At 42.0% G+C, this 26,034-nt stretch overlaps 1 protein-coding gene across 5 annotated transcripts in view; it reads right to left on the bottom strand.

Moving 5' to 3' along the window:
- LOC139420800 (gamma-aminobutyric acid receptor subunit alpha-1-like) overlaps positions 1-26,034 on the bottom strand; it is a 35,712-nt gene that overhangs the window by 5,670 nt on the left and 4,008 nt on the right. For all 5 annotated transcript variants that reach the window (XM_071171083.1, XM_071171082.1, XM_071171084.1 and 2 more), the window contains 6 exons: positions 24,429-24,541; positions 23,246-23,313; positions 21,351-21,571; positions 20,526-20,608; positions 19,793-19,936; positions 18,651-18,803 (listed from right to left, as the gene is read on the bottom strand). In XM_071171083.1, coding sequence (XP_071027184.1) covers positions 18,651-18,803; positions 19,793-19,936; positions 20,526-20,608; positions 21,351-21,571; positions 23,246-23,313; positions 24,429-24,541 — 782 coding nt within the window. The remainder of the gene's footprint in view (positions 1-18,650; positions 18,804-19,792; positions 19,937-20,525; positions 20,609-21,350; positions 21,572-23,245; positions 23,314-24,428; positions 24,542-26,034) is intronic.

Here is a 26,034-nt window from a genome sequence, read left to right as displayed (position 1 = left end):
GAATGAGAGGCTGCTTATGAATTAGCCAATATAATATATTATTCCTCCAACACCATAGTGTTACAATGCAATGGTACCGGGTGTACAGGTTTAGGGAACGGGCAATGCGCGCCTCGTCATATGTTGATAGACTACTGTGACGTTGTCTCTCCCTGCTCTGCTCTGCTTGGAAGACTTAGTTCACTGAGACTGAAGTGAAAAGATGAGACACACATCAGAGAATCAGCCTGATGCTGTATAGACTGACACTTTGTGACTACTGCTTTTGGTCTGGACTTTGGTTGTGTGATGTGGTTTCTACACGACCATAAATTGCTACTGTGGAGCAATTTTCCCTCTAAAGCCACGTAGAGACATGAGAAATTGAACTTTGCCAAGTTCGCCCCATTAGTTTTCACTATATAGATCAACGTTTTTTCTGTGATCGAATCAACATTATATCAGACCCTTTTCAATGCAACAAACCAAAACAAATGTAACTTTGCAAGATAGGGTCTGTGATTTTGCTGCAGGCAGAGCCAGAGCGCAACGGAGTAGAATGATTTTGGTGGGGGTAGCCCACAAGCGGTCTTTCAATCATCGAAGAGTGAATGCGCTTTTCAGTTCAGTTCAGATCAGATCACAGAGCCTTGTGTGTGCACATTTGTTGATATTCTTTGCTAGTTAGCGAGTTATTAGGCCAGTTAAAGATAAAGTGCATTCGGAAAGTATTCAGACCACTTTTTCAATTTTTTTAGCGTTACAGCCTTGTTCTAAAATTTATTAAATTGTGTTTTTTTCTCACACTACCCCACCACTTTTTCAATTTTTTTAGCGTTACAGCCTTGTTCTAAAATTTATTAAATTGTGTTTTTTTCTCACACTACCCCATCATGACAAAGCAAAAACTGGATTTGAGATATTTTGGCAAAATCATTAACAATGGAAAACTGAGTACTATGGCAGCAATTACAACCTCAAGTGTTATTGGGTATGACGCTACAAGCTTGGCATACCTGTATTTGGGGAGTTTCTCTCATTCTTCTCTGCAGATCTTCTCAAGCTCTGTCCAGTTGGATGGGGAGGGTCGCTGCACAGCTATTTTCAGGTCTCCAGAGATGTTCGTTCGGGTTCAAGTCCAGGCTCTGGCTGGGCCACTCAAGGACATTCAGAGATTTGTCCCGAAGCCACTCCTGCGTTGTCTTGGCTGTGTGCTTAGGGTCATTGTCCTGTTGGAAGGTAAAACTTTGCTCCGTTCTGAGGTCCTGAGCGCTCTGGTGCAGGTTTCCGCTAAGGATCTTTCTGTACTTTTCTCCGTTCATCTTTCCCTCAATCCTGATTAGTCTCTCAGTCCCTGCTGCTGAAAAACATCCTCACAGCATGATGTTGCCACCACTATGCTTCACCGTATCGATGGTGCCAGGTTTCCTCCAGACGTGACGCTAGGCATTCAGGCCAAATAGTCCAATCTTGATTTGATCAGGACAAATAATAATTTTTCTTATGGTCTGAGAGTTCTTTAGGTGCATTTTGGCAAACTCCAAACGGGCTGCCACGTTATTTTTACTGAGGAGTGGCTTCCGTCAGGCCACTCCACTATAAAGGCCTTATTGGTGGAGTGCTGCAGAGATGGTTGTCCTTCTGGAAGGTTCTTCCATCTCCACAGAGGTACTCTGAAACTCCCTGACCAAGGCCCTTCTCCCCTGATTGCTCAGTTTGGCCGGGCGGCCAGCTCTAGAAAGAGTCTTAGTGGTTCCAAACTTCTTCCATTTAAGAATGATGGAGGCCACTGTGTTCTTGGGGACCTTCAATGCTGCAGTAATGTTTTGGTAGCCTTCCCCAGATCTGTTTCCCTTGACACAATCCTGTCTGAGCTCTACGGATAATTCCTTCAACCTAATAGCTTGTTTTTTGCTCTGATATGCAATGTCAACTGTAGGACCTTATATAAACAGGTGCGTGCCTGATTGAATTGAATTTACCACAGGTGGACACCAATCAAGTTGTAGAAACATCTCAAGGATGATCAATGGAAACAGGATGCACCTAAGCTCAATTTTGAGTCTCATAGCAAAGGGTCTGAATACTTTTCTTTTTAATAAATGTGCAACATGACTAAAAACCTGTATTTGATTTGTCATTATGGGGTATTGTGTGTAGATTGATGAGGGAAAAGTGTATTTAATTCATTTTAGAATAAGGCTGTAACGTAACAAAATGTGTAAAAAGTCACAGGGTCTGAATAGTTTCCAAATGCACTGTAAGTATAGATCAGTAATGGGGAGTTACTGCTTTCTACAAAAGTATAAAACATGTAGGCTACATTTCAGTCAGGTAAAAAGCTTATGTCTTAATTAGAGGTGGAGTGTTGTATTTTAAGACAGGCTTGAATATATGCAAATAAGTCTATAGGCAGAGAGGTATCCAACATTGTCAAATTATGTGTATGGTAATAACAATTGTTTTTATTTTGTAAAATGGTTTCTTGCATCATACAAAACAATGCAATGCAATTGAAAGTCACATATTTAGCCCATGTTGATACAGACCATGAAAAAAAATCATTTACTATTGTCAAGCCCTTCATAATGTAAAAAAAATGTTTTAAATGTAATGTAAGCCTGCATTGAACACCACATACAGTATATCATATAAATCAAAATCTATTTCCATGTGAAAATGTTCAGGGATTTGTTTATTGTCATGCCTGCTCCCACTCTCCTTCCCTGGTGCTCGAGGTCGCCAGGCTGCCCTGCATTACACACTCCTGCCACCATCCTTACGCACCTGCTCCCCTCATGAAGCGCATCACCTGGACTCACTCACCCGTGTTTATTTCCTCCCCTATATCTGTCTGTTCCTGAGGTTGTCCCCCGCTTCAGCATTGAAGTTTGTATGTCTTTGTATAACCCGGTTCTGACACTGTTCCTGTCCTGTTCCATGTCAGTGCTAAATTAAATGTTCAACTCTCTGTACCTGCTTCTCATCTCCAGCGTCGGTTCTTACACTTAGTTGGTTTGTTCATAGGCCTACATTATGCTCAAATAGCCACAATAGTCTATTGGCTACTGTCTAAAACTGTAAGTGTACAGCCTCACTGTAAACGCGCACCGGAAGATGCACAACATTTTCACAATGTTCAGTGCCCCAAAACATTTCAGTGCCCAAACAAATGTCAGGGAACATTACTGGGGAGTCCAGATTATTCTTATTAATTCTATTCCTTTTTCATTTATTTTGTTAAGGAGAATAGAAGAAATAAAAAAATACCCATTTGAACCAACTTCCCTGGTTTTAAACGGCCTATGTGGCATTGATATGATTCAGAAACATAAATGATTTTGTCAAAATTGACTACAAAGGGTAAATGTGACCGACCGGCTTAATTTGGTCTTATTTAGCAAAACGTGTTTTTTACATTGGATAAAAGTAGAGACTCATAGCTAGACAATTGTATATCACACATTACAGTTGAGGAACAATGGGAAAGTAATTCTGCTTTGAAAGTTGATAAACTTGTAATCTCACTTTTGAGGAAATGGCCCTTGAATGTTTTGGTACACCCACTGGAGAGCTCCACCCATTCAGCATTGTTCACTCCCTCTTATTAAGCTTTAGCCCCACCCATTTCTTTACAGATTCACATGTGAGGCCATGTACTAAACAACCAAAAATGTCAAGACTAAAGGCTGGTTTATACTATGGGTGTGTTCGCAAATTTAGTCAGAGCGTTGTCAAATTGTCCGTTCATAACTGAACGCTCTGGCCGAGGAGTAGGGTTGACACAAGCGTTCTGACTTAACAACAACAGTCAAGCACCCAAGAAAACTGGCTAACATTGGCTAGCTTGCTAGCTACTTCCAGACACAAATGAGAGAACAGCTCACTCTGACCGTTTTGTTTTAGAGGTGGTTAGGCTGCTTTTATGTTATCCAGAGCGTTGGTGACTGGAACTGTGCTACTGGCAACAATTTAGTTCTGCTTTTTTGCCTACGTTTACTGACACCGGCCATATTCCTCAGGTGTTGAGCGTCTGTAACTTCATCAGTAATTCTGCACTCTGGCACCTTCAGACGAGAGTGCTCTGAAATCAGAGTAGATAGCAAGAGCGAATTTACCAGCTACATCTATGGACCGTTGTCGCAGAGACATCATGAACATTCTATTGAAATGGTTACTTGCATAGTGCAGTCTTTTGTTTAGACATGTAGCTAGCTAGCTAAACAATGAACTATAATCCCAACTCATAACATTATTACCCTGCATGAATCTGCAGGTAACTAACCAACCAGGTTCAATGTTAGCTAGCTAACATTAGTCTATAACTGGCAATGCAAATGGCTCTAAGATACTAATAATATTACTTCAATGGTCATACACGTAATGTTAGCTAGCGAGCCAGCCAGCTAATGTTAGCTAGCTAGCTAACAGTACACTTGAAAAACTTAAATGAAAACAACTTTCTGACAAAATTAGAAATGTGTAATATCTGAAAATATAGTTAGCTAGACTATCTTACGTATACATGGATGGACGCTTCACATTCTCTGTCACGGATGCCATGGTTGCCCTTAGTTTGAAGATGTAATCCGGAGACAGGTGTTTTATATAACAGCGTTCTGTGTGTTCTCTGGTCGACTCCGCCTGCATATTTGCAATCAAATGCCTGAATTTTCTCCATCTTCTTAAAAATCATACTCTAATTACACTGATTTCAAAAGCAACACTTATGCAGTTCTGCTACGTGATGTGTTAGAAAGGATAAGCTACACATGCTGACCAGCTCATGTTATAGACAGAACCATGCTACATGGCAGATCAATCCGAACTCATCTCTCGGCATGTCCAGCCCACTCATTATCTCAGCCAATCATGGCTAGCGGGAAGGTTGTTGGCTTTTTCAGTGGCTAAACCAACTAGGCTCATAATTTAACAATTTTATTCCGATTTACAGATGACATACAAGTTTGTTATTACGGCACATGAACATTCACATGTTCCAGAAGGAATTTCTGCCAAATTATTTTATTTTTTTATTTTAAAAAAAGAAAGAAAAAGGTTACATTCAAATGGCTCTCCTGTGAAGTAGTGACAAATGCCTAGTTTCCTGAAATGAGTCACAAATAGGATAATTTTGGTCATAAAGTCAGTTTTGTAAGTGAGTACATCACAACTAACTGGAAGGTTTGGTATGGATTATGATCATGCCCAGTGCCCACTAACACGAGAGAAGCAGCTGTGCTGATTGCACTCTATCAGCTGCGTGCGCTCTATTGAATCATAGCAGCCAGAACCTCCAGACAGTGAGACAGAACTGCCCATTACATAGCGCCTCAGTCTTGTTTACAAGTTTGGGGTCGGTCACTTAGAAAAGCACATTTTTTGTCCATTAACCAGTTGCATCTCTAGGGGCGCTATTTCATTTTTGGATAAAAAACGTTCCCGTTTTAAGCGCGATATTTTGTCACGAAAAGATGCTCGACTATGCATATTCTGACAGTTTTGGAAAGAAAACACTCTGAAGTTTCAGAATCTGCAATGATTTTGTCTGTAAGTGCCCCAGAACTCATTCTACAGGCGAAACCAAGATGATACGTCAAACAGGAAATGAGCAGAACTGAAGCTCTGTTTTCTAATGTCTCCTTATATGGCTGTGAATGCGACAGGAATAAGCTTAGACCTTCTGCCGTTTCCCCAAGATGTCGGCAGCATTGTGACGTATTTGTAGGCATATCATTGGAAGATTGACCATAAGAGACTACATTTTCCAAGTGTCCGCCTGGTGTCCTGCGTCGAAACTGGTGCGCAAAGCCATGTGCAAGTATTTTTCCATTTGATTGAGAGGAGAAACCATGCTTCCACGAACGATATATCATCGAAGAGATATGTGAAAAACACCTTGAGGATTGATTCTAAACAACGTTTGCCATGTTTTCAGTCGATATTATGGAGTTAATTTGGAAAAAAGTTCGCGTTTTGAGGACTGAATTTTCGTTTTTTTTTTGGTAGCCAAATGTGATGTACAAAACGGAGCTATTTCTAATACACAAAGAATCTTTTTGGAAAAACTGAGCATCTGCTATCTAACTGAGAGTCTCCTCATTGAAAACATCAGAAGTTCTTCAAAGGTAAATGATTTTATTTGAAGGCTTTTATGTTTTTGTTGAAATGTTGCGTGCTGGATGCTAACGCTAATGCTAACGCTAAATGCTACGCTAGCTAGCTACTTTTACACAAATGATTGTTTTCCTATGGTTGAGAAGCATATTTTGAAAATCTGAGATGACAGTGTTGTTTACAAAAGGCTAAGCTTGAGAGATGGCATATTTATTTCATTTCATTTGCGATTTTCATGAATAGTTAACGTTGCGTTATGGTAATGAGCTTGAGTCTGTATTCACGATCCCGGATCCGGGATGGGGAGATCAGAAAGGTTAAAATAACATCAAATTGATCAGAAATACAGTTTAGACATTGTTAATGTGGTAAATGACTATTGTAGCTGGAAATGGCAGATTTTTTTAATGGAATTGTACGCCTATGTAGATGAGGTCCATTATCAGCAACCATCACTCCTGTGTTCCAATGGCACGTTGTGTTAGCTAATCCAAGTTTATCATTTTAAAAGGCTAATTGATCATTAGAAAACCCTTTTGCAATTATGTTTCTCAAACTAGACACCTCTAATGTACTTATCCTCTTGCTCAGTTGTGCACCGGGGCCTCCAACTCTTCTTTCTATTCTGGTTAGAGCCAGTTAACGCTGTTCTGTGAAGGGAGTAGTACACAGCCTTGTACGAGATCTTCAGTTTCAATTTCTCGCATGGAATAGCCTTCATTTCTCAGAACAAGTATAGACTGACGAGTTTCAGAAGAAAATTATTTGTTTCTGGTCATTTTGAGCCTGCAATCGAACCCACAAATGCTGATGCTCCAGATACTCAACTAGTCTAAAGAAGGCCAGTTTAATTGCTTCTTTAATCTGTATAACAGTTGTCAGCTGTGCTAACATAATTGCAAAAGTGTTTTCTAATGATCAATTAGCCTTTTTAAAATGATAAACTTGGATTAGCTAACACAACGTGCCATTGGAACACAAATTTGCTTTTCTTCCAAAAACAAGGATATTTCTAAGTGACCCCAAACTTTTGAACGGTAGTGTAAGTCAACACATCGCCAGTGTTATGTTGAAATATCCCTTGGCCCTAAGACCTTTATGGAGTGGGTACTTGCTGATATGTTTGATAGTGTCAATTACTTGAGAATGGAGATGATCAGAACGCACTTGTATCCCGATTGCAACTTGTCAATATTTCAAAACCCATTTGCGAGCATCTTGTGTCCCCCCACGACTTGTTTTGTAAAATGATTCCCTATGAAACACTGCCAAACAGATGCACACTCTGGTAATAGATAGTGAGAAAGTTATAAAAAAACAAATGGCACCGAAGCACACACGTCTCCACTCACCAGTGACCTAATTGTGGCCTGGCTGCTCAATGTGCCTGCTAGCTAATAACATTACTTTCTAGCATCATTGAAAAAGTTTAAACTTAGTTCGCTAGCAAGTGATTTTTTGGCACTGATAAACAGCATGTAGCTTGTACTTTATTTACGATAGTTGACCAGCTTGCAAATCTGTCAGCATCACTGTGTAGCATGCATACAACTCCATTCAGTGCACAGTAAGTAATGCTTAACTTGGCTCACTAGTACTATATAGTATCACACTCAAATACACATAACAGCAGCGCCATCTATTTGCTTGGCGACATCTCGTAACATCTTCCTTTGCGCAACACATGCAGATAACTCCTCCTCGACTCATGAACAGGAGAACTGGGTTAGACTCTTGCCAGTGACAACATTACACTGTTAACCAAAACATATATCTGTGTTCTTATTCAAGTACCTTCAATAAGTATCAACTTTAAAGTCAAGAAGCAGACTACCCGTTTTCCTCTTACAAATATAAATGCAAAAAAATATATATAACCTTTTAGATGAAACAACATAGTCTTTGGAGTATCTCACAGGTGGCCTGGTATTTGCCTTGGTTCTGGTGTGTCTCAGAGTTATATTTTGAGGAGGTGGGGCTGCTTCCATATCAGCAGCCTGTTGTTCACCACCAGCTTGAATGGCGGGTTCGTCCCATGGTCCCCAATCATCCTCATCCATATTTGTTTGATGGTCGTTCGGGGGGGATCCTGAGTTGTTCAGTCACTGGCCAAATGGCTTTTCTGTTTCTCCCATATTGTTTACCAGTCACTATTACTTCATATGACCGGTCCCTGAGTTGATCCATGCGTATGCCCATCGTCCAAGTGCTGGCTGAGCTGTTGGGGTGGAGAAGAATCCTTACTGTTTGTCCTTGGACGATGTTGCCGCATGTCACAGGCATGTGTGTCATAGTGGTGTTTTGCTGTCAGCCCTTTTTGTAGTTTTTCTTGGAATTAAATTTTTTACCACTTGGGGTTTGAGATGTTTTGTCATGGTGGGTAGGATCGTGCGTGTGCATTTGGACATGAGTAGCTGTACCAGAGAACTGTTAAGTCTCTCTATTGGAGTATTCCGCCATCGGAGCCTTTCATAGGAGCGTTTTGGCAATTTTCACAGCTGATTATGCTTTTCCATTGCTTTGGCTGTGATACGGTGATGACGTCACATGTTTAAAGTCCCGCTCATCAGCAAATGCCACCACCCCCCTTCTCATTCTGTGTGGACAATGCCGTGTCTGGCGTGGTGTCCGTCAGCTCATCGAGCTCCCAGCAGTCCAAGTAATAATCGACCATGATGAGGTAGTTGCTTTTGTTGACTGTGAGTAAGTCCATCCCGATCTTGGACCATGGGAGGGATTTGGTGGAGGATGAGTGTCTCCTTTTTTTGCCTCCTCTGGATGGAGTTGCAGGTTGCACCTTTGCTCATAAAGATCTACACCCTCTGTCATCCTTGGTCAGAAAACAGCATCACGTGCCTTTCTGAGACTGGCCAACTATGCTTCAACTATGGCCAGAGTGTATTTTGTGTAGAAAGTTAGCTCGTAACATGTCAGGGATGAATATCACTCAATTTTCTGTGGTGAGCTCCTCTTTGTACGTCCAGAAATCTTTCAGTGTGTGACTCACAGCCTGTTTGGCTCCAGGCCAGTTGATTTGTGTGTACAGAGCCTGAAACAGTGGGTCCTCGGAGCAGTGTGCTTTGATTGACTCCACTGTCTTAGTTGAGATGTTGACATCACTGGTGTGATCCACCTGTTCCAGGTCAGTTGTGGCTAGACCCATAGTGTAGACCATGGGATGGTGTTTGCATTTGTCTGTGCTCTGTGGTTGATTGAGCTGTTCTGGCAAGGAAGTCAACTACATGTAGTTCTTTGCCTTGTTTGTATTGCACGTGGAGTTGGTATATTTGTAGCCTTAGCAACATTCTCTGCAGTTTGTGGATGCTGTGTATTGTGATGAACTCTCTGCAGTGCAGATACTGGTCAAACTTGTCACATGCAAAAACAATGGAGAGACATTATTTCTCAATCTGTGCATATCTTTGTCATGTCTGAGTCAATGTTATGGAGGCAAATTCAACAGGTTGTCCTTTCTGTAGAAGGGCTGTGCCCAAACCTGTCTCAATGGCATCACACTGCCGTGTGACTTCATTCAGGTTGTAGTATTTGAGCACTGGATGTTGTGTGACTAACTGTTTGATAGTCTTCAACTGCTGCGTCATGCTGTGGTAGCATGTCTATTCAATGTCCTTGTCAGTCAGTCTTCTGAGCAGCTCATACACATCAGATAGGTGGGGCATGCATTTTGCAAGATAGTTCACAAACCGCCTCTGTAGTGACTTGACGTCAGTCGTTGTACCCATGTTCTGAATGGCTGTTATTTTCTCTTGGTCAGGGCGAAGGCCCTTTGTGGTGAGAAGATGACCCATGTATGTCACACTAGGTAGCTTTAACAATAATGTATTTTTGTTCAGCTTCAGGTTGACATCTCTTACTCTGCAGGAGAGCTGTAAGGTTTCTGTCATGATCTGCAATCGCCTCTTCGTGTCACCACATCCATAGAGTAGAATGTCATCTGCGATCACGCTCACTCCTTTTAGTCTCTCTAGTACTTCACACTGCCTGCGCTGGTATTCTTCATCTGCTGACTTGCTTCCAAATGGCATTCTCAGCCATCTATACCTGCCTACAGGTGTCCAGAAAGTTGTTAGATCGCTGCTCACTTCATCAACTTTGACTTGCCAATATCCATCTTGGCATCGAGTACTGAGAATACCTTTGTGTTGCATATCTCTGGTAGAATCTCTTCTGTTGTGGACATCTGGAAGTGAGAACTCAGTAAGGCTTTGTTGAGTGCACTGGGGTTCATACGTATACATAGTTTATCAGGTTTCTCAATGACAACCATGCTGCTGACCCACGGTGTTGGCTCTGTGAATTTTGTGATGATGTCTGCATTGTCCATTGAATGTATGGCCTTTGTGATCCTTTCCTTCAGTGGAATAGGTATCTGTCTTGGTAGCTGCTGCACAGGCCGGGATGCATTGTCGACCTCAAGGTGTAGCTCTCCAGGAAGGCAGCCAAGCCCATCGAACACGTTCTTGTACTTGGAGATGATCTGCTCAGTTGTCATGATGACCTCAGTGGATGTGGTGCTCGGGGTGTCGACGTAATATGGCTGTGTGGCAAATGTAGTAGACTGAGTCTTTCACACGTGTCAGCTGACAGCAGAGGAAGCTGGGATGTCTCCATGACCTGAAATTTGATATGAAACGTTTTCCATCATGATCTGCTTTGAGATTGCATTCTCCTGTTGGCTTTATCAGTGTGCAATCATATAGCGCTTGAGTGTAGCCTTGCTACTATAGGTAGGAGAACTGGATTGGCATCTTGTATGATTCGCTGTAGGTCCCCATAGCTTATGACATTCACTGTTGATCCTGTGTATAGTTGACATTTAATTGTATGGCTGAGGTCATATGTCAATGGCTCATCACTTAGTGGAGATAGCTTAAAACCTGTTTGGGATAGGGGGCGGTATTTTCACGTCCGGATGAAAAGCGTGCCCAAAGTAAACTGCCTGAAACTCAGGCCCAGAAGCTAGGATTTGGATAAAAAACACTCTAAGTTGCTAAAACTGTTATCATTATGTCTGTGAGTATAACATAACTGACAGGCGAAACTCCGAGGACAAATCATCCAGGAAATTTGTTTTTTGAGTTGACTGTGTTTTCAATGATATTCTATGGGAATCTAGATTTCTGAGGCATCTGGTTGCAGTTCCTAGGGTTTCCACTAGATGTCAACAGTCTTTAGAAATTGGTTGATGTTTTATTTTGAGTAATGAAGAATTATGGCTGTTCAGACTGAGTGTCGAGTCTAGTGTACTGTTGTGTTTGGGGCGCTCCACTTTCATTTCATCCGCTATTGAATACAGTTTATTCCGTCTTAAATTGTATTGATTATTTATGTTTTAAAATACCTAAAGTTGGATTAGGAAAGTTGTTTGAAATGTTTGGACCAAGATTATAGGTAATTTATTAGATAATGTGTAGTCATGTTGGGCGAGTTGGAACCTATGTTGTTCTGAATCAAACGCGCCAAATAAATTGACATTTTGGGGATATAACGACGGAATTAATCGAACAAAAGGACCATTTGTGATGTTTATGGGACATATTGGAGTGCCAACAGAAGAAGATCTTCAAAGGTAAGGCATGAATCATATTGTTATTTCTGAGCTTTGTGTTGCGCCTGGTGGGTTGAAATATGATATGATTGTCATGTGTTTGTTTGATGGGGTGCTGTCCTCAGATAATCGCATGGTTTGCTTTCGCCGTAAAGCCTTTTTGAAATCTGACATGGTGGCTGGATTAACAAGAAGTTAAGCTGTATTTTGGTGTATTGCACTTGTGATTGTATGAAAGTTAAATATTTCTAATAATTTATTTTGAATTTCGCACTCTGCAATTTCACCAGATTTTGTCGAAACGTTCCGCCAGTGGAACCCCTAGCCGTAAAAGGTTTTAAGGTTAATTAACAATTTCTTTTGTCTCGTCTTCCACAGAATTTACCTGTGAGATGTACCACATTGCATGCTGTTTGGCCATCTGACTCATTATCTTCCTCTAATAGATTCAGTTGAGGTTTGTGCTGTTTACAAACTCTGGCAAAATGGTTTTGTTTGCCACATGCTTTACAGGTGACACCATATGCTGGGCATTTGGCTTTGGATGAACTGAACAACAGTAATGACAGGGTAAGTCGTTTGCATTCTATGTTTGTTATTATCCCCTGTAAACTCTGTCTGTTTACAACCATATGTTTGCCGTTTTGATTCTGAATGTCGCTCCCGGGAGGTATAATGTACAGTCTTGGGTTCAATTTTCCTGATTTGCATTTGTGCTTGTTCACTTGAACAACGCATGTCAATAGGTTCTTTGAGCATGTGCACTCACGCAGCTATATCTTTAGTGCCTATGATAAGCCTGTCACGGACTACTTCCTCTCGTAATACGCCAAATTCACGTGTCTGCCAGCTTCCTCAGATTTGCAATGCACTGCTCTGATGTTTCACATTGACTTTGTTGACACGCATTAAATATGTAACTCTCGTAGATCATGTTCCTGGATGGCTCCAAGTGTTTCTGTAGTGCTTCTATAATTTTTACAGTCAGTTCTCTCTGCTTCAGGCATATGAAGATGCCTTTGTAAAGAGATTACATTATTTTCCCATCACGGTTAGCAGAGTTGCTATGCGTACTTTTGCTTCCTTTTCATCCAGACCGGTAGCTATCTCGTTGTGCTATAAAAAAAAATCCAGTTGTTGTATGTATCGCCCTTTATGTCCATAGGCTCACGTATTGAAATTACCGGGTAAGTCATTGTTGTCGTTATTCAAATGTTTGGATGCTGGTTAGCTAGTTTGCACGCACCGTCCTACTATGCGTTTATCCCTGATTAGTCAAGGGTTCTGAATTCTGACACCATGTTTTGTATGGTGTTGATTCCATACAAAAGCAAGGTAATGTTGATTAGAATGTCTACTTCAGCATCACTGTGTAGCTTGCATACAGCTTCATTCAGTGCATAGTAAGTAATGCCTAACGTGGCTCACCGCGACTAAGACCTCTGCAAAAAAACTTGTAAATGAATAACAAGATTTCTTGATTTATCTTAGATTAATTCGGACTATTTTAAGGAAATTATTATTTTGAGGAAGTGGCATTGTTGTTGCTACGGTAACCAATGTTTTTTCTAAACTGTGCGTGCGCAAGCCCCGAGACTGCCGCACAGCTCCCTTGACTGCTATGCATACACGTCAGACCGCAGAGAGAAGCACAAGATTGAACTTCACTCAACTTTCTAGAGCAGTGGTCACCAGCCGGAAGTCATTCCTAGTCGATTGCCAAACATTTCTGTTAAAAAAACGATAAAGCCTTTTGTGTCCCTATTTTTTTTTATTGGTCTCGGGCTGTTGGCAGTAGGTGCAACCGATTCAGCTGCCCTGCATGCCGGGCAGGCAAACTGTTGACATTTTGAACCATTTCATGTGTCTGAAGGTACAAACTCAGCCTTCCCGATGGGCCCAGAGAGCAAATCAATTGCGCTATAGGTCTACCACTGGCAGATCGGATGCCTCAGATGACCATGTCTGCAGTAAATAGCAGGCATAAAAGAAAGCTACAGCAAAATTGATACTGTGAGATTTCAAAATGTTTAAAACCATTACTAGAGAGAGACTGTCAACGAATACAGTGAAGCGTTGCTGTATTTATGATTGAGTTCATGTTTAAGTTCATACTCAGCACTGTCAACACTTTTATAAGCCATAAAATGCACATTCTTCCTATTTCCACTACAATAAGCAGTGCAGCGGTAATGAATGTTTAGGAAAGTGTATCTATAGGCTTGTGTTGTTGATATTATTAGCGGCTTGGGTCTTTCTTAATATCGAGGAATATTTCACTTTCTCTGCTCATAGGAGTAACAACATGAATTTGTGCATGAGGCAGACATAATCTGGTGCGACTCGAGTTTCGCCATCCGCTGGAAGAGACGGTGTCCCTTTTTGGTCCGTGTCAGTGGAGGAAAGTTTGAGCGGAGGGATGTTGAGAGGTGGACCCTCAGTCTGCTGCTCTCTCCCTCCACTGAGACTGACCATCAGCCCAGTAAAATAAAAAGCTCATTATTTAAATGTATGCTCACTCAGCAAATGCTCACTCAGCATTTTGACTCAAAGTGATCTTGACTCAGAAAAGGTTGGTGACCACTGTTCTAAAGTTTTCCCTGTTAACACTATTAACATTTCCCTTTACTGTGGCAATTGCGATTGAATCAAGGCAATATTAGCCACTTTCAATGCATCATACCGAAACAAAACTAACTATGCAAGAGATTTTGTTGTAGGCAGAACGCATCGGAGTAGGATTCTATTGCATTGACACGCACTACTCAGCCCGTACTCGACACAGACCAGTGCGGCATAAACAACCAGAGCTGCAGTAAGCTTATATGCAAATAGACCATTTCCATTTATGGATCTGTGCCATTACTTTGAACTGGACTGTGTTTAAAGCATGAGCGGTCATACGTAGATGCGCTTGTTTTTGAGACCAAAGCGAGAGCTACATGTAGCCACGTGTGCAATTTTTTTCAAATCCTTTACTAGTTAGTGAGATATTAGCACAGTTATAGATAATTTGTTGTCAGCAATAGGGGAGTGATTGCTTCCTACAAGAGCACAAAATGTGCACATTTCTAGACATCTTTGAAAAGTGAGTCAGGTAAAGACCTTTTATTTTTGTCTTAAAGGGGCAGTGTTATATTTACAGACAGGCTTAAATAAGCTAAGTACTGTAGCATAATTGATTCTCAGTAAGAATGGTATGGAAATAATAATGCATTTGATTTTGTAAAGTGGTTTCTTGCATCAAACAACACAACAACATTTTCAGTCACATTCTTGTCTGAAGGACAAGTGGATAAATAGGTTAATGTCAAGCCCTGCATATTGTTTTCAAAAGTCTCATGGAATGTAGGCCTACATTGAACACCACACATTGGCTGCTACTGTACACTGAATGATAGAACAGCTATTTTCATGTTCAAATGTTATGGGATGCATTTTCTCCATTGTTTTTGTTGGTAGGCAACTCTGGTAGGCCTACATTATGATAAAATAGCCACAGTAGCCTACTTGACCACTGTTAAAACTGTAACTTAAGGCGGGTACAGCCTCAGTGTTCACAGTAAATGTGTGCTGGAAGATTCACAGAATTTTCACAACGTTCGAGGTTGTGCTCAGCGGAACTGTCATTTGCTCAGAGACAACATTTTTTTCTGAGGGAACGTTGACGGTGACCCAGGAGGGACAAACCTGCCAAGGTACAATATGACCAACATAACACCCACATCCAACCACACCGCCAAGACAAGTCTCGTTTCGCTTCAGCATTTCTTTATGAGAAATCTTCAAAACGAGGCCAAATCACGAAGTACAGTGACAGCGGTGGAATTTCTTTGAAAGGCCTTACTACCATCAATATTTATTTTCACGATCTTGACAATGAAGCAGTCCTCAGACACTTTCCTTTATTGTAGGGTGTCAAATCAGCTCCATCTTCTATTACTGTCATAAATTGGCGACGTCAAAGGCTCCGAGTGTTCGTTGTCTGGCTAGATAGGGCGTTTACAGTAGAAACGTCTAGGTAGTGTGAAACGCAGCAGCGCTGACTTCACGTGATCCACCCCACGGCTCAGTCTGCTCATCACTGGCTTGGTTTCCATGCTAGGAGATTTGCCGGGGGTGATTACAAGTTGAGGTCCCCTATATGCCACTTTTGTTAGAAGTTCAGCTAGGATCCATAGCCTGCAGGAAAACACATCACAACTGAATATTGACGTGCCTTAAGAAGATTCACGGGGGTTGGTGGTTGGATGGAAGTACGTTTGGTTGAAGGGGAGAGGGATGCCACAGTCAGTCAAGAATCGAGGCTGGTCTAGGGCAGCTGCCTCCCTCCCTCCTTCCTTCTATCCTTCCATCCTTCCTTCCTTACATCCTTCCTTCCTTCCTTCCTTCCTTCCTTCCTTCCTTCCTTCCTTCCTTCCTTCCTTCCTTCCTTCCTTCCTTCCTTCCTTCCCCACCACACTCTTCTCCAAAGTATCCTGAAGGATCCACTAACATACATAAAGACAGCAAGCTGTTTTGCCATGGAAACATCGCACTGGCTCTAATGTTGTTTCACGTCATATTTGTTTTTTTAACCACGAGTGTTATAATCCCAAATGACGTGTGGAATGAAATCAAAGTCATGAGGTGGGCACGGTAGCATTTGCTTATAGAATAGAGAGTGACACGGTTTGGTATTTCTATTTGTTTTTAACTTCAAATAAATGCAGCGAGGGATTCATTAAAACATGATTTTGACGCTCGTCTTAAATGACTGTATTGACAAGTTGGACTAATAGACTGCGTGTGGCGGGTGAGTTTGAAGGCCCTTAATGAACAGAGAAAACCATCTGGAAAGTTCTGGTGGAGTGGAGTGATGGCGGTATAAGTCAATTGTTGGGAACCCTTCCGCTCAATTGAGCTCTGTGTGCCGAAGCAACTGACACTTGATTTAGATGACATACATATTTGAACAAGGTTTGCCTCGCACACAGACGGCAGGTAGCAGGGAGGAACATTTTGTAGATAAAGGGTGATAGTGTGGAAAGGTACACTGCAAAAAAAATGAAATTCAACATTTCAGGTAATGAATGGCAAGGTGGGGCAATGAGACTGTCACACTTTGCTGACTTAGATAGAGAGAGCACTGTGACAAGGAAATCATGGAAAAAAATCATAACCAATAAATCAAGTACATCAAATGAAATCTTAAATTAAACTAATATTTAACTCCGGGCCCTCTCCATTCCCCTATCAGAGAAGCCTACTGTGTCAACCTTAAGGCTACTGCTTTATTCATGCCCTTATCAATAACTCAAAACTAATCTGCACATGTCGTACCGTGCCAGTGGCACGCGCCAACCCAGAAGACGTTCAATAGCGATGCTCACATTAAGAGAAGGGAAGAAAAAGAGCTCATCTTCCCGAGCACCGTTGATGTCTATGAAAGCCACAGACAAATAATAGAGGACTGCGCTCCAAAATGAAATATAATGGAACATATGAATCCATTTTTTCTTTCAGAGCCATACAATCATTATCATATTTGTATGTTTTTTTTATTTTTATTGGGATGATAGATAAATAAATAGCAAATCGTTTTTTCCACGACAATATCCTGGCTCTGAATTTATCTGCCTTCTTTAATCACAACAATGACAAATAGATAACCCTATGCTGCGTTTTTAAATTGCCAATTTATCTAAAAGGGAGGCTTTGCATTTGCTATACGCCATGTTTGCTCACTCACACGGAACCCCTACATCGGATATCAGCCAGGAGGCAATACACATAGCATTTTATGTTAGTTAATATGCTAGCAAATATGTTTTGATGAGACAAATACTACTTACTAATTTCACTAATTATCTCTTAATGTCTTGTACAAGTTACATTGCAAGAGTTGTGAAGACAGGCTTGTTATAAACGTCTGACAACAAATAAACATGAATTTATCATTTTGTCAACAGCCTAGCGATTAACGTCACAATAAAACATACCAACTGCCACTCACATCATTCATTGTGCATTATTTATGATCAATGACATATGCCATTGACCGAGCCTATCTCTTGAAACATGCCCATCCATCTCTTGCCTGAAATAATGAGTACTGTATAGCGAAGTGTAGTGCATATGAGTTTTTTGCTACCAGAGACAGAAGTACAGTACATGACATGAGGAAGACACACGCTCCAGATAGTGCTGTGCATCTAGGTCAACTTCATTCCCCTACTCCTCCTTCTGCCACATGATGAACAGCACCAGGTAGGCTGCGTAACAGCTCCACATGAACCCTGCAGCAAACGCAGTACAGGCTAGGGCTGCTGTTGAAAAATCATCTGCATCACACTCACAAAGACACTTTATTATGTGGCTTGGAAAGCTCCTTTAAATACTCGGCCAAGGGAGACACTGACATCGGCGATGTGCATAGAGAGGAAGAGGTAAAGCAAGGACAGCCCAGCTAACCGCCGCTCTGTTCTGCTAGAGAGCAGCATGCTGCAGACTGACGAACAAGAGCCTTCCTTTTGGACGCTGTTGCATAAGAGCTCAGACACACACACGCGCACACACGCACACACACGCACACACACACACACGCACATCCATGCTCACAGCCACACTCAGCCAACGTAGAACTCGAAATTCCACTGCAGCCAATGTTGAATCAAGAATTAATGCTCCTCTGGCTGGTGCAGTGCTCCAGTATACAGCAGGCTTAGAACTCAGACGGTAATAAGAGGATTCAACCAATCCGGTTTAATACTGACTTTAGGAAACCAACCAATGTGACTGAGTGTCAGTGTTACTTTTCCTTCGCTTTGATACAAGCTCATTAATTGATGGGCACCAGACCACTATCAACATTGCTACTATAGTAATTGAATTCAAACTGTTCCCTCTGGTGTGAAGGCCTGCTGTGGTTCGTTAACACTGTGTGGTGACTGTGTACATTGCATGTCAACTGGTTTACATTTGGTATGAAGTAGCAGGGACTCACCGAACACAGTCCTGGCTGGGACGGACTCTCTGTTGAGCCAGAACGACACCTGGGATAGGATTACTGTCATGATGCAGGGCAGGTACGTCTGGATGACAAAATAACCAATCTTCCTCTTCAGATGGAAGTGTGTCGTCATGACAACATACTCTCCTGTTGTCGGGCGGGATGGAGAGAGGTTAAAACAGAGAATTATGCGTGAGAAGTTATTGTGTCATTTCCAGTCGGAAGGCCACTTGTTAAATCTCTTGTGCTCCTGTGAATCCTACAAATCCGACCTGATGCACAATAAAGAAATAGTGAGATTGCAGTTTTGACTGCGACATGCTGGAGCTTGGCGCCTGACACTTTCACTGCACCCTGCAATCACACCTGCAACCCTTGTACATGTGACTATTACACACTCTGGATCTGAATCTGAATCAACACCCCCCTTTAAAAAAATGTACATGGAAAACATTAGATTCAATCTACAGTAGGTAAGACTGTTATAACATACTAGAGAGGAAATCTGTTTGTGGGCTTTGCAGTGGATTGCCATGTTACAAGCATGGTGTTTTATTGCCATTGAGATTTATTAGTATTGTTATAGGCCTCATTTATCAACTAACTCAGTAACGTGGCACAACCCAATCCATCAATGGATTGACAGCAATGGGAATGAATTAGGTAGTAATAAATTGCCTCTTTATGTTTGACAGAGACATAGACAAAGGAATCAATATGCACTTATTAAATGGCCATGCAAAATGAATATTTTTTGGGGGATAAATCAATGGTACCTCAGAATTAGCATATACAATTTAATGAGATGGGTATTGTGACTTTCAAACACAGACCAATAAAGAAACAGTAAAGGCTGTCTTATGCATAGATTTCTATGGTCTTATGCACTACCTCTCTGCCTGCAGCTAAACTCACTGTAAAGGGGTCACCCATTTTACACTGTCACTAATTATGCCATGCAGCATCAATGAACCAAAAAAAGAGAAATGATGTGATGCCCACAAGGGAAATTACAAATCTGGGACATGTTCTTGAAGTAAACCTACAAATGGAGAGCAGTGGGAATGTGATGAAGCTCTTTGGAGAGAAAGGAGAGGGAGGTTTAGTGTATGAATTATTTTACAAGGGAAACAAACCTGTGCTGGACTGGACAACCCCAGAGTCCACACTTTGCCCCATCAGATCATACTGGTTGAGCCGAGAGCCATCTTCAGCCACCACGACAGACTGGGCTGCCCCTCTCGTCCACACGTACACAACCTCAGCTCTGGTGTAAGCATCTGGCAGGGAGAAGAGAGAGGGGAAGAGAAACAAACAACATCTCAATCTGACTTAACCTTTAAACAGCCAAGTCAGATTTCCTCCCTCCTGGCAAACCATCTGACACGTCAAAGCAATCCACAGTACAGTGTTGCTTCAGAACTGCAGAGGAGTTGTACTGCAGAGGAGCCTCATTACTGAAATATTTAGCGAGCCAGTTTAAAGTTGAGGGTTGGTCTTTTATTCATGCTGTGTTATTCTGAACAGACTGACTCGTCATTGTCGGGCTCCTCTCTCTCTCTCTCTCTCTCTCTCTTTCGCTACTTTTCAAGGATGTTTTGGGGTCAGAAGACCGGGCAGCCATGAGCACTTGGCACGGTGTGCTGAAAGTATGACAGGGAGTACTGCATCCGATAAACAAAGGTCTCTGCTCTGCCATGCGCCTAGTGAGGCCTAGCGGGGCCTGGGAGGTCAGATCCTGCCTGAGGACAGCTGTAACGTCACTGTCAGCTCGTATCAGGAACGAGAAGCGGGTTTCCGGTCAGAAGGGAACAAGAGAGAGAGAGAGAGAGAGAGAGAGAGAGAGAGAGAAGGGGAGGAAACACTCACAGCTGCCAAACTTCAGTGGACAAGCATGGGCGTCCATGGGGAAGTCCTCCAGGTGCATGGGACACTCCGCCCTTACTGTCAGTCTGGAAGGAGGGAGGAAGTGAGGGAAAGATACAGAGAGAGAAAAAGAAAGAGAGAGGGAAAGACAAAGAGAGAGAAAGAAAGAGAGACAGAGAAATAGAGAAAGGGAGAGATGAGAGATTGAGAGAGTGAGAGACAGAAAGAGAGAGAGAAAGAGAGGGAGAGAAAGAGAAACTGGCAGTGAGGGACAATGCTGCAAACCTGCAGCCTTTTCCTGACAACACAGTGAAAAAGGGGAACGTCAACCCACCCATGACCCGTCATCCATTCGTCAACTCTACATCGCCACGCCATGAATTAGAACTCACACTGTGTCCACATCTGCGTTTAAGAAGGTTTTATGGCCGGCCACCCCCTGTGACCCTCACGTTAGCTCTGTTTTGTGAGCATTGAAAGTTCACGTCTGGGACCATTATTTATAATGTTTCAGCTCAAATGAAAACCCACAGTGGGCCTACACTCTACCACTATATTCTACACTACTCGCTCTACTCACTAAAGGTCTTATCTTAGTGCTCCCCACTGCAGTATACAATCTCTTTAAGGATTCATATTTTGCTGGATACCAACAGTATTTTCTAGGGAAGAAACCTTACAATGTACTGGTTTCACGATCACCATGGGACTGGTAGACTTTACGACTATCGTCTTCAGAGAAAATCACGTTCCGCTTCCCAGTAACGATTTCCATTTTCAGTGTTAAAAATACCTCTTCCTGAATCGAATGCAACCGAAAACACGTACCTCATAGTGTAGAGCAGAGTTCCCTCCTCGGTGATTCGTAGGAGTTTGTTGGGCATAGTCATGTTGTGGGCCACAGACTTCTTGCCATTGTGAAAGAATGTGTCAGGGGTCCAGATTTTACTGGCCATTAGGTTGTTCAAACGGAGAACAGACATTGGACCTTTAAATTTTAGCCGCTCGTCCTTCCAGCTTTGCCGAAAGAACACGTCGATGGTGTATTCCTGTGAGAGAGAAGGCAAGGTCAGGACCCAGGAGAGGTAGGTTGTCATCCTATATCTGCCAGGCATGTTACAGACTATATCACTACTTCCTTTCTCTCACTTCCATGTAGCAGAAATGGCCTGTTTTTCCTGCTGGTGACTGTCTTGTCTTGCCAAGGTAGAGGCTTCAACAAAGGTAGGTCTATCTAACTGGCAGAGTGGCTTCCATCTCTCCCTTCCAGCTAGTCCTCATGAATGTGTCGTCAATAAACATGAGGAAGAAGCACATTGCTCTAGATTTTAGCACACCTAATACAAACACTGGCGCGATATCTCACTCTAAACATGCACTAGTCGCCATTGGCTAAGAGCAGCTTTTAATTATTTCAGAATGCCTGACGGGAGTTAGCTAGCCAGCGAATTTACAGCGTTCCGGTTCTCTGTTTTTCCCCGGCCGTGAGTTAATTACTGTGAGCGGTAACAGAGCTGCAAGGTAATGGAAGTGGACTGGAAAGGGAAATGGTAGCTACTGTAGCTGTTCCTTTTGGCCAGCCCATTCCGTGACTTACTGTGATGTGGCGCAGCAGCAAAAACGTGCAGGTCCATATGTTAGAGCATGTACAGTAATAAAATCATAATATGTCAAATACACATGGTTCAAGTACACCAATAGCAAACCTTCATCAAGATTGTGAGACAATATCAGAGGCAGAGAGAGAGAGAGAGAGAGAGAAAGAAAGAGAGAGAGAGAGTGTGTTTCACATACTGTATGTCCCGGGACTTGTTATTTCTGTGTACATTACGCAGAGTCAGATTAGTAATTGTTTTACGCTGATTCATCCACAGTGGTTAAAGAAGACGTCTCGACAGAGCAATTATGAATAAATCAATCTCACCACCGCTATTGCCATTCTATCAAGAATATCTCTTCAATATCCAACATGATTTTCAAATGGTAGCTACGCCCACTTTTGGTCAATGAAATTGCGTTTGGAAGCAGGTAGGAGGACAGATAGAACATTCTGAAGGGTAATTTTGCAAAGAATAGTCTGAATCATTTCACTGTCAGTTTATATCTCTTGAGAGGGATTATATCAAATCACATTATCCAGTCATGATAGCCATAGGAAAGGTAATGTCTCTAGCCATAACCATAGTATCTGTTCTCTGTGGGTTGGATCCCAAATGGCACCCTATTCCTTATGAAGTGCACTTATTTTGACCAGGGCCAATAGGGATCCATGAAAATGAGTCAAAAAAAAAGTGCACTAAGTAGGGGTTCTATTTGGGACAGGGACTGGGACTTTAATATCTAGTCCCAAGCACCTGCCAATGCACTCTACATCATGGTCAAATCTAAAGACAAAGGCTACACAAGATCCAAAGTCATTACACCCACATCAATACCAAGCCCTCTCCGCTTGGGTCATATGCCATGCAACAAAAATGGACATACAAATATAATTCCATTTAAGACTAGAAGTTGTATTTATCGCGGAAATGAATGAGCCAATTGTTCTCGTAACATTTCCTCGCTCGTGACATTTCATTTATGTCGAAAAACTAATGGGGCTGATCAAATGTATAAACATTTTTACCGTTGAAACCACATGAAAATAGGTTAAGGGGAGAACATGGACACAGAACTGGTGACATTTCAGAGAGGGGAATAACAGAGAGGAAAGACGGGCATACCATGTCATGGTCCGAGACGGGCCCAATACTCGTCACGAAAATGTCAGTCTTGACTTCAGTTACACGCTCTGTTGAACCAAGAAATTAGGAGAGTGAGTGTCGATCAGGGCTCCTCATTAGCTCTAACTAGCACGTAATCCTGGGGAGCATTGCCCTTTGATCGTATCAATCCCTAATTTTCACAGAGCCCCCTTCCAAAATGACACCTTTACAATCCTGATTTTGAGGTCAATAAACCATTCCTGCAGTTCTCCGTGTCAGTGTCAGGACCATTACCTGGGGACTGATGCAATCTCTTCATGAATTTTCAAATCTCTTGGCTGAGATCAAATTTCACCTGGTCTGACGTATGTTGAGTACCTTCATCTGCACAGCATTATGTTTTGAAGTGGAAAATTGAAACATGATTTACATCAGGAATGGTGTCCATCATAATGTTTAATTTCTCTCCATTTGCCACTGAAAATGTAATATTCCCTTGCCTGTTTGCCTCTACACAATCAATTCCATAAGAATACCCTTCACGTTCCAGTAGGTCTAGATGTCTCTCCATTACTCTGTCAAGTTGAGTCGAATATAGAGCAGAATACACAAGAACTGTCTGGCACAGTGTACTTCCCATGAAAAGTGCCAAAACTACCCAAGGTCCCAATGAGAATATCTACACCCATACACTATTTCTCAAAATAATTAGTTGAGTTATTCACCAAGGAGCTTTATTTTCATGTTAAAAAGATACTTGCTCTTGATATCATGCTTCTAAGGAAGGAGCGAGCAGTAAATCGCCCTCCTGTAGATTCCACTGATATGACTGCAAAGGCAGAAGAAGAAAAAAAAGACATGAGGATGCTTGTGACGATAAGCGAATGAAATGCTGATTTACTTTTCATCAAGCAGGACAAAGGACTCCAGCCGTCCTTTTTGTATGTGTTCTGGAGTGCTATCATCCAATTAATGGTATTGGCAAACGACCAATAGTAAACCTTCAGGGTGGTGCAATCTCGTGCCATCAATTCCAAATAAGACAACAAAGGATTCCCGAAAATCAGCAGCTGTAAATTACAGCATGCAATAACCATGTTATTGAATCAATCCAAGTAGCTCATCATCACCCTTTTATCTCCTACCAGCTCTAACTTGAGAATGTTATGAGTTGGTGAGAAACCATTGTACAGTACTGTACCTCCCAACCCTGGTCTGAGACGATTGTCATAGCCATCCAGGAGACGGTCTAGGATCCGGGTGAACACTGTAGTGTTGTCTTTCTGCTCATCCGTCTGGCCATTCTGTCCAGAGCTGACAAAAAGGAAGAGTAATTTTGGACAGTGAATTCAGTAAATTGATGCAGGAGTGTTGGAGCTGAATCCCAGCTGAGCAGCTTCTCTTGATCCTCTAAAATCTACTTCCTCGGAGGAAAAAGAATTTTTATAAATCCATATGAATGTGAGAAATAAGTTTATTTGATCCACAGGGCATGACATTCTACACATGCAGAACTCATAATGCATTACACCTTAATGTGGCCTATTAACAGCAAAGGACTAATTGAGTATGCTCTTTGAGCAACATGAAACTAAATACTTAAGGCAAACTCAAAATAGTCACAATCAGTAAACGTGCGAACGCAGTTAACATCACCACTCATTAATATTTCAGCACAGTAATCAGTAGCAATACAGATTTAATCATGCTGTGTAAATTTGTATTTTATCAACAGGAGGTGTGGATGGAGAGAGAAATGGTCGGCATTGGAAGGGGTGGGAGAGATTTCTTCTCTCCCTCAAAATAATCACAGGAAATCCTTAATCATAAATAATCGTTTGCCTCTAAGCAATCATCTTCCTTTTTTTCAGCCCAATCGCAGACCACACTGGTTTGATTGCATGCTAAATAAACTGTCCCCAGTGTTTGGAAACAAACTCTGCTCAGAACACAGCTCCAAGGAGAAGGGAAGGTCAGCAAAGATTAGTTAGCATGGACCGTTGGATGGGAAGGTGGGGAATCTGAAGTAACGAGTAGCAAGAGGAGTCAACAGAACAGCTGAGAGGATGTGCATGCAGGCAGCCACAAATGAGGGAGAGAGTTAGAGAGAGTGAATGAGGAGGGGGAGAGGGGAGAGGGGAGAGGCTTATCACACGGCTTTAAATGTGATTCTTCTCAATAAGGACATTCTACTCACATCACTGCAGAAATATTATAGTTAATATGACATCAGCACACCATTCATTACCACATAGGTGATTTGTTCAAATGCCACTTCCTGCTAAAATGACTTTTATGGAATCTAAATAATATTAAGAACTTTGATAAATTACGGATTATGACACACATTGGGCGTCAAAAAGTCTTACTGATGGCAATTCCACGTTCAACTTTTTGGGTAAAACTTGAAGATATGGCTGCGCCTTCCTTGCCTTAGCTCAAAGATAAGAGAAACTACGTGCACACACACATTTATGTTCTGCTTGCTTGATGATAGACTGAGTAAACACAACATGCCGAAGGTTTTCGATTTACCACAGAGATACAGTACATTCCAACAGATAAGTTCATTATATCCTCCTTACAAAAAAACACAACAGCAAATGAGGCAAGGATGCCTCAGAGCGCTTTCAAGTGAGCAATAATTAAAATGCACTTGACATAGGGTATATTTGGAAATGGGGGGGGGGGGGGGGTAAAGGAGGGGAACGGCAGAGGGAGGGGTGCAGATAACCAGAGAGCAATGGACTGGATGTTTATGAGCTGACTGGGGCCACTTCCTCATAAAACATTGTACACCATCCCCA

This window comes from Oncorhynchus clarkii, chromosome 12 (genome assembly GCF_045791955.1).
Source record: "Oncorhynchus clarkii lewisi isolate Uvic-CL-2024 chromosome 12, UVic_Ocla_1.0, whole genome shotgun sequence".
NCBI lineage: Eukaryota > Metazoa > Chordata > Actinopteri > Salmoniformes > Salmonidae > Oncorhynchus > Oncorhynchus clarkii.
The sequence above is the reverse complement of the archived record's forward strand: the minus strand, read 5'-3'. Positions and strand labels throughout refer to the sequence as shown.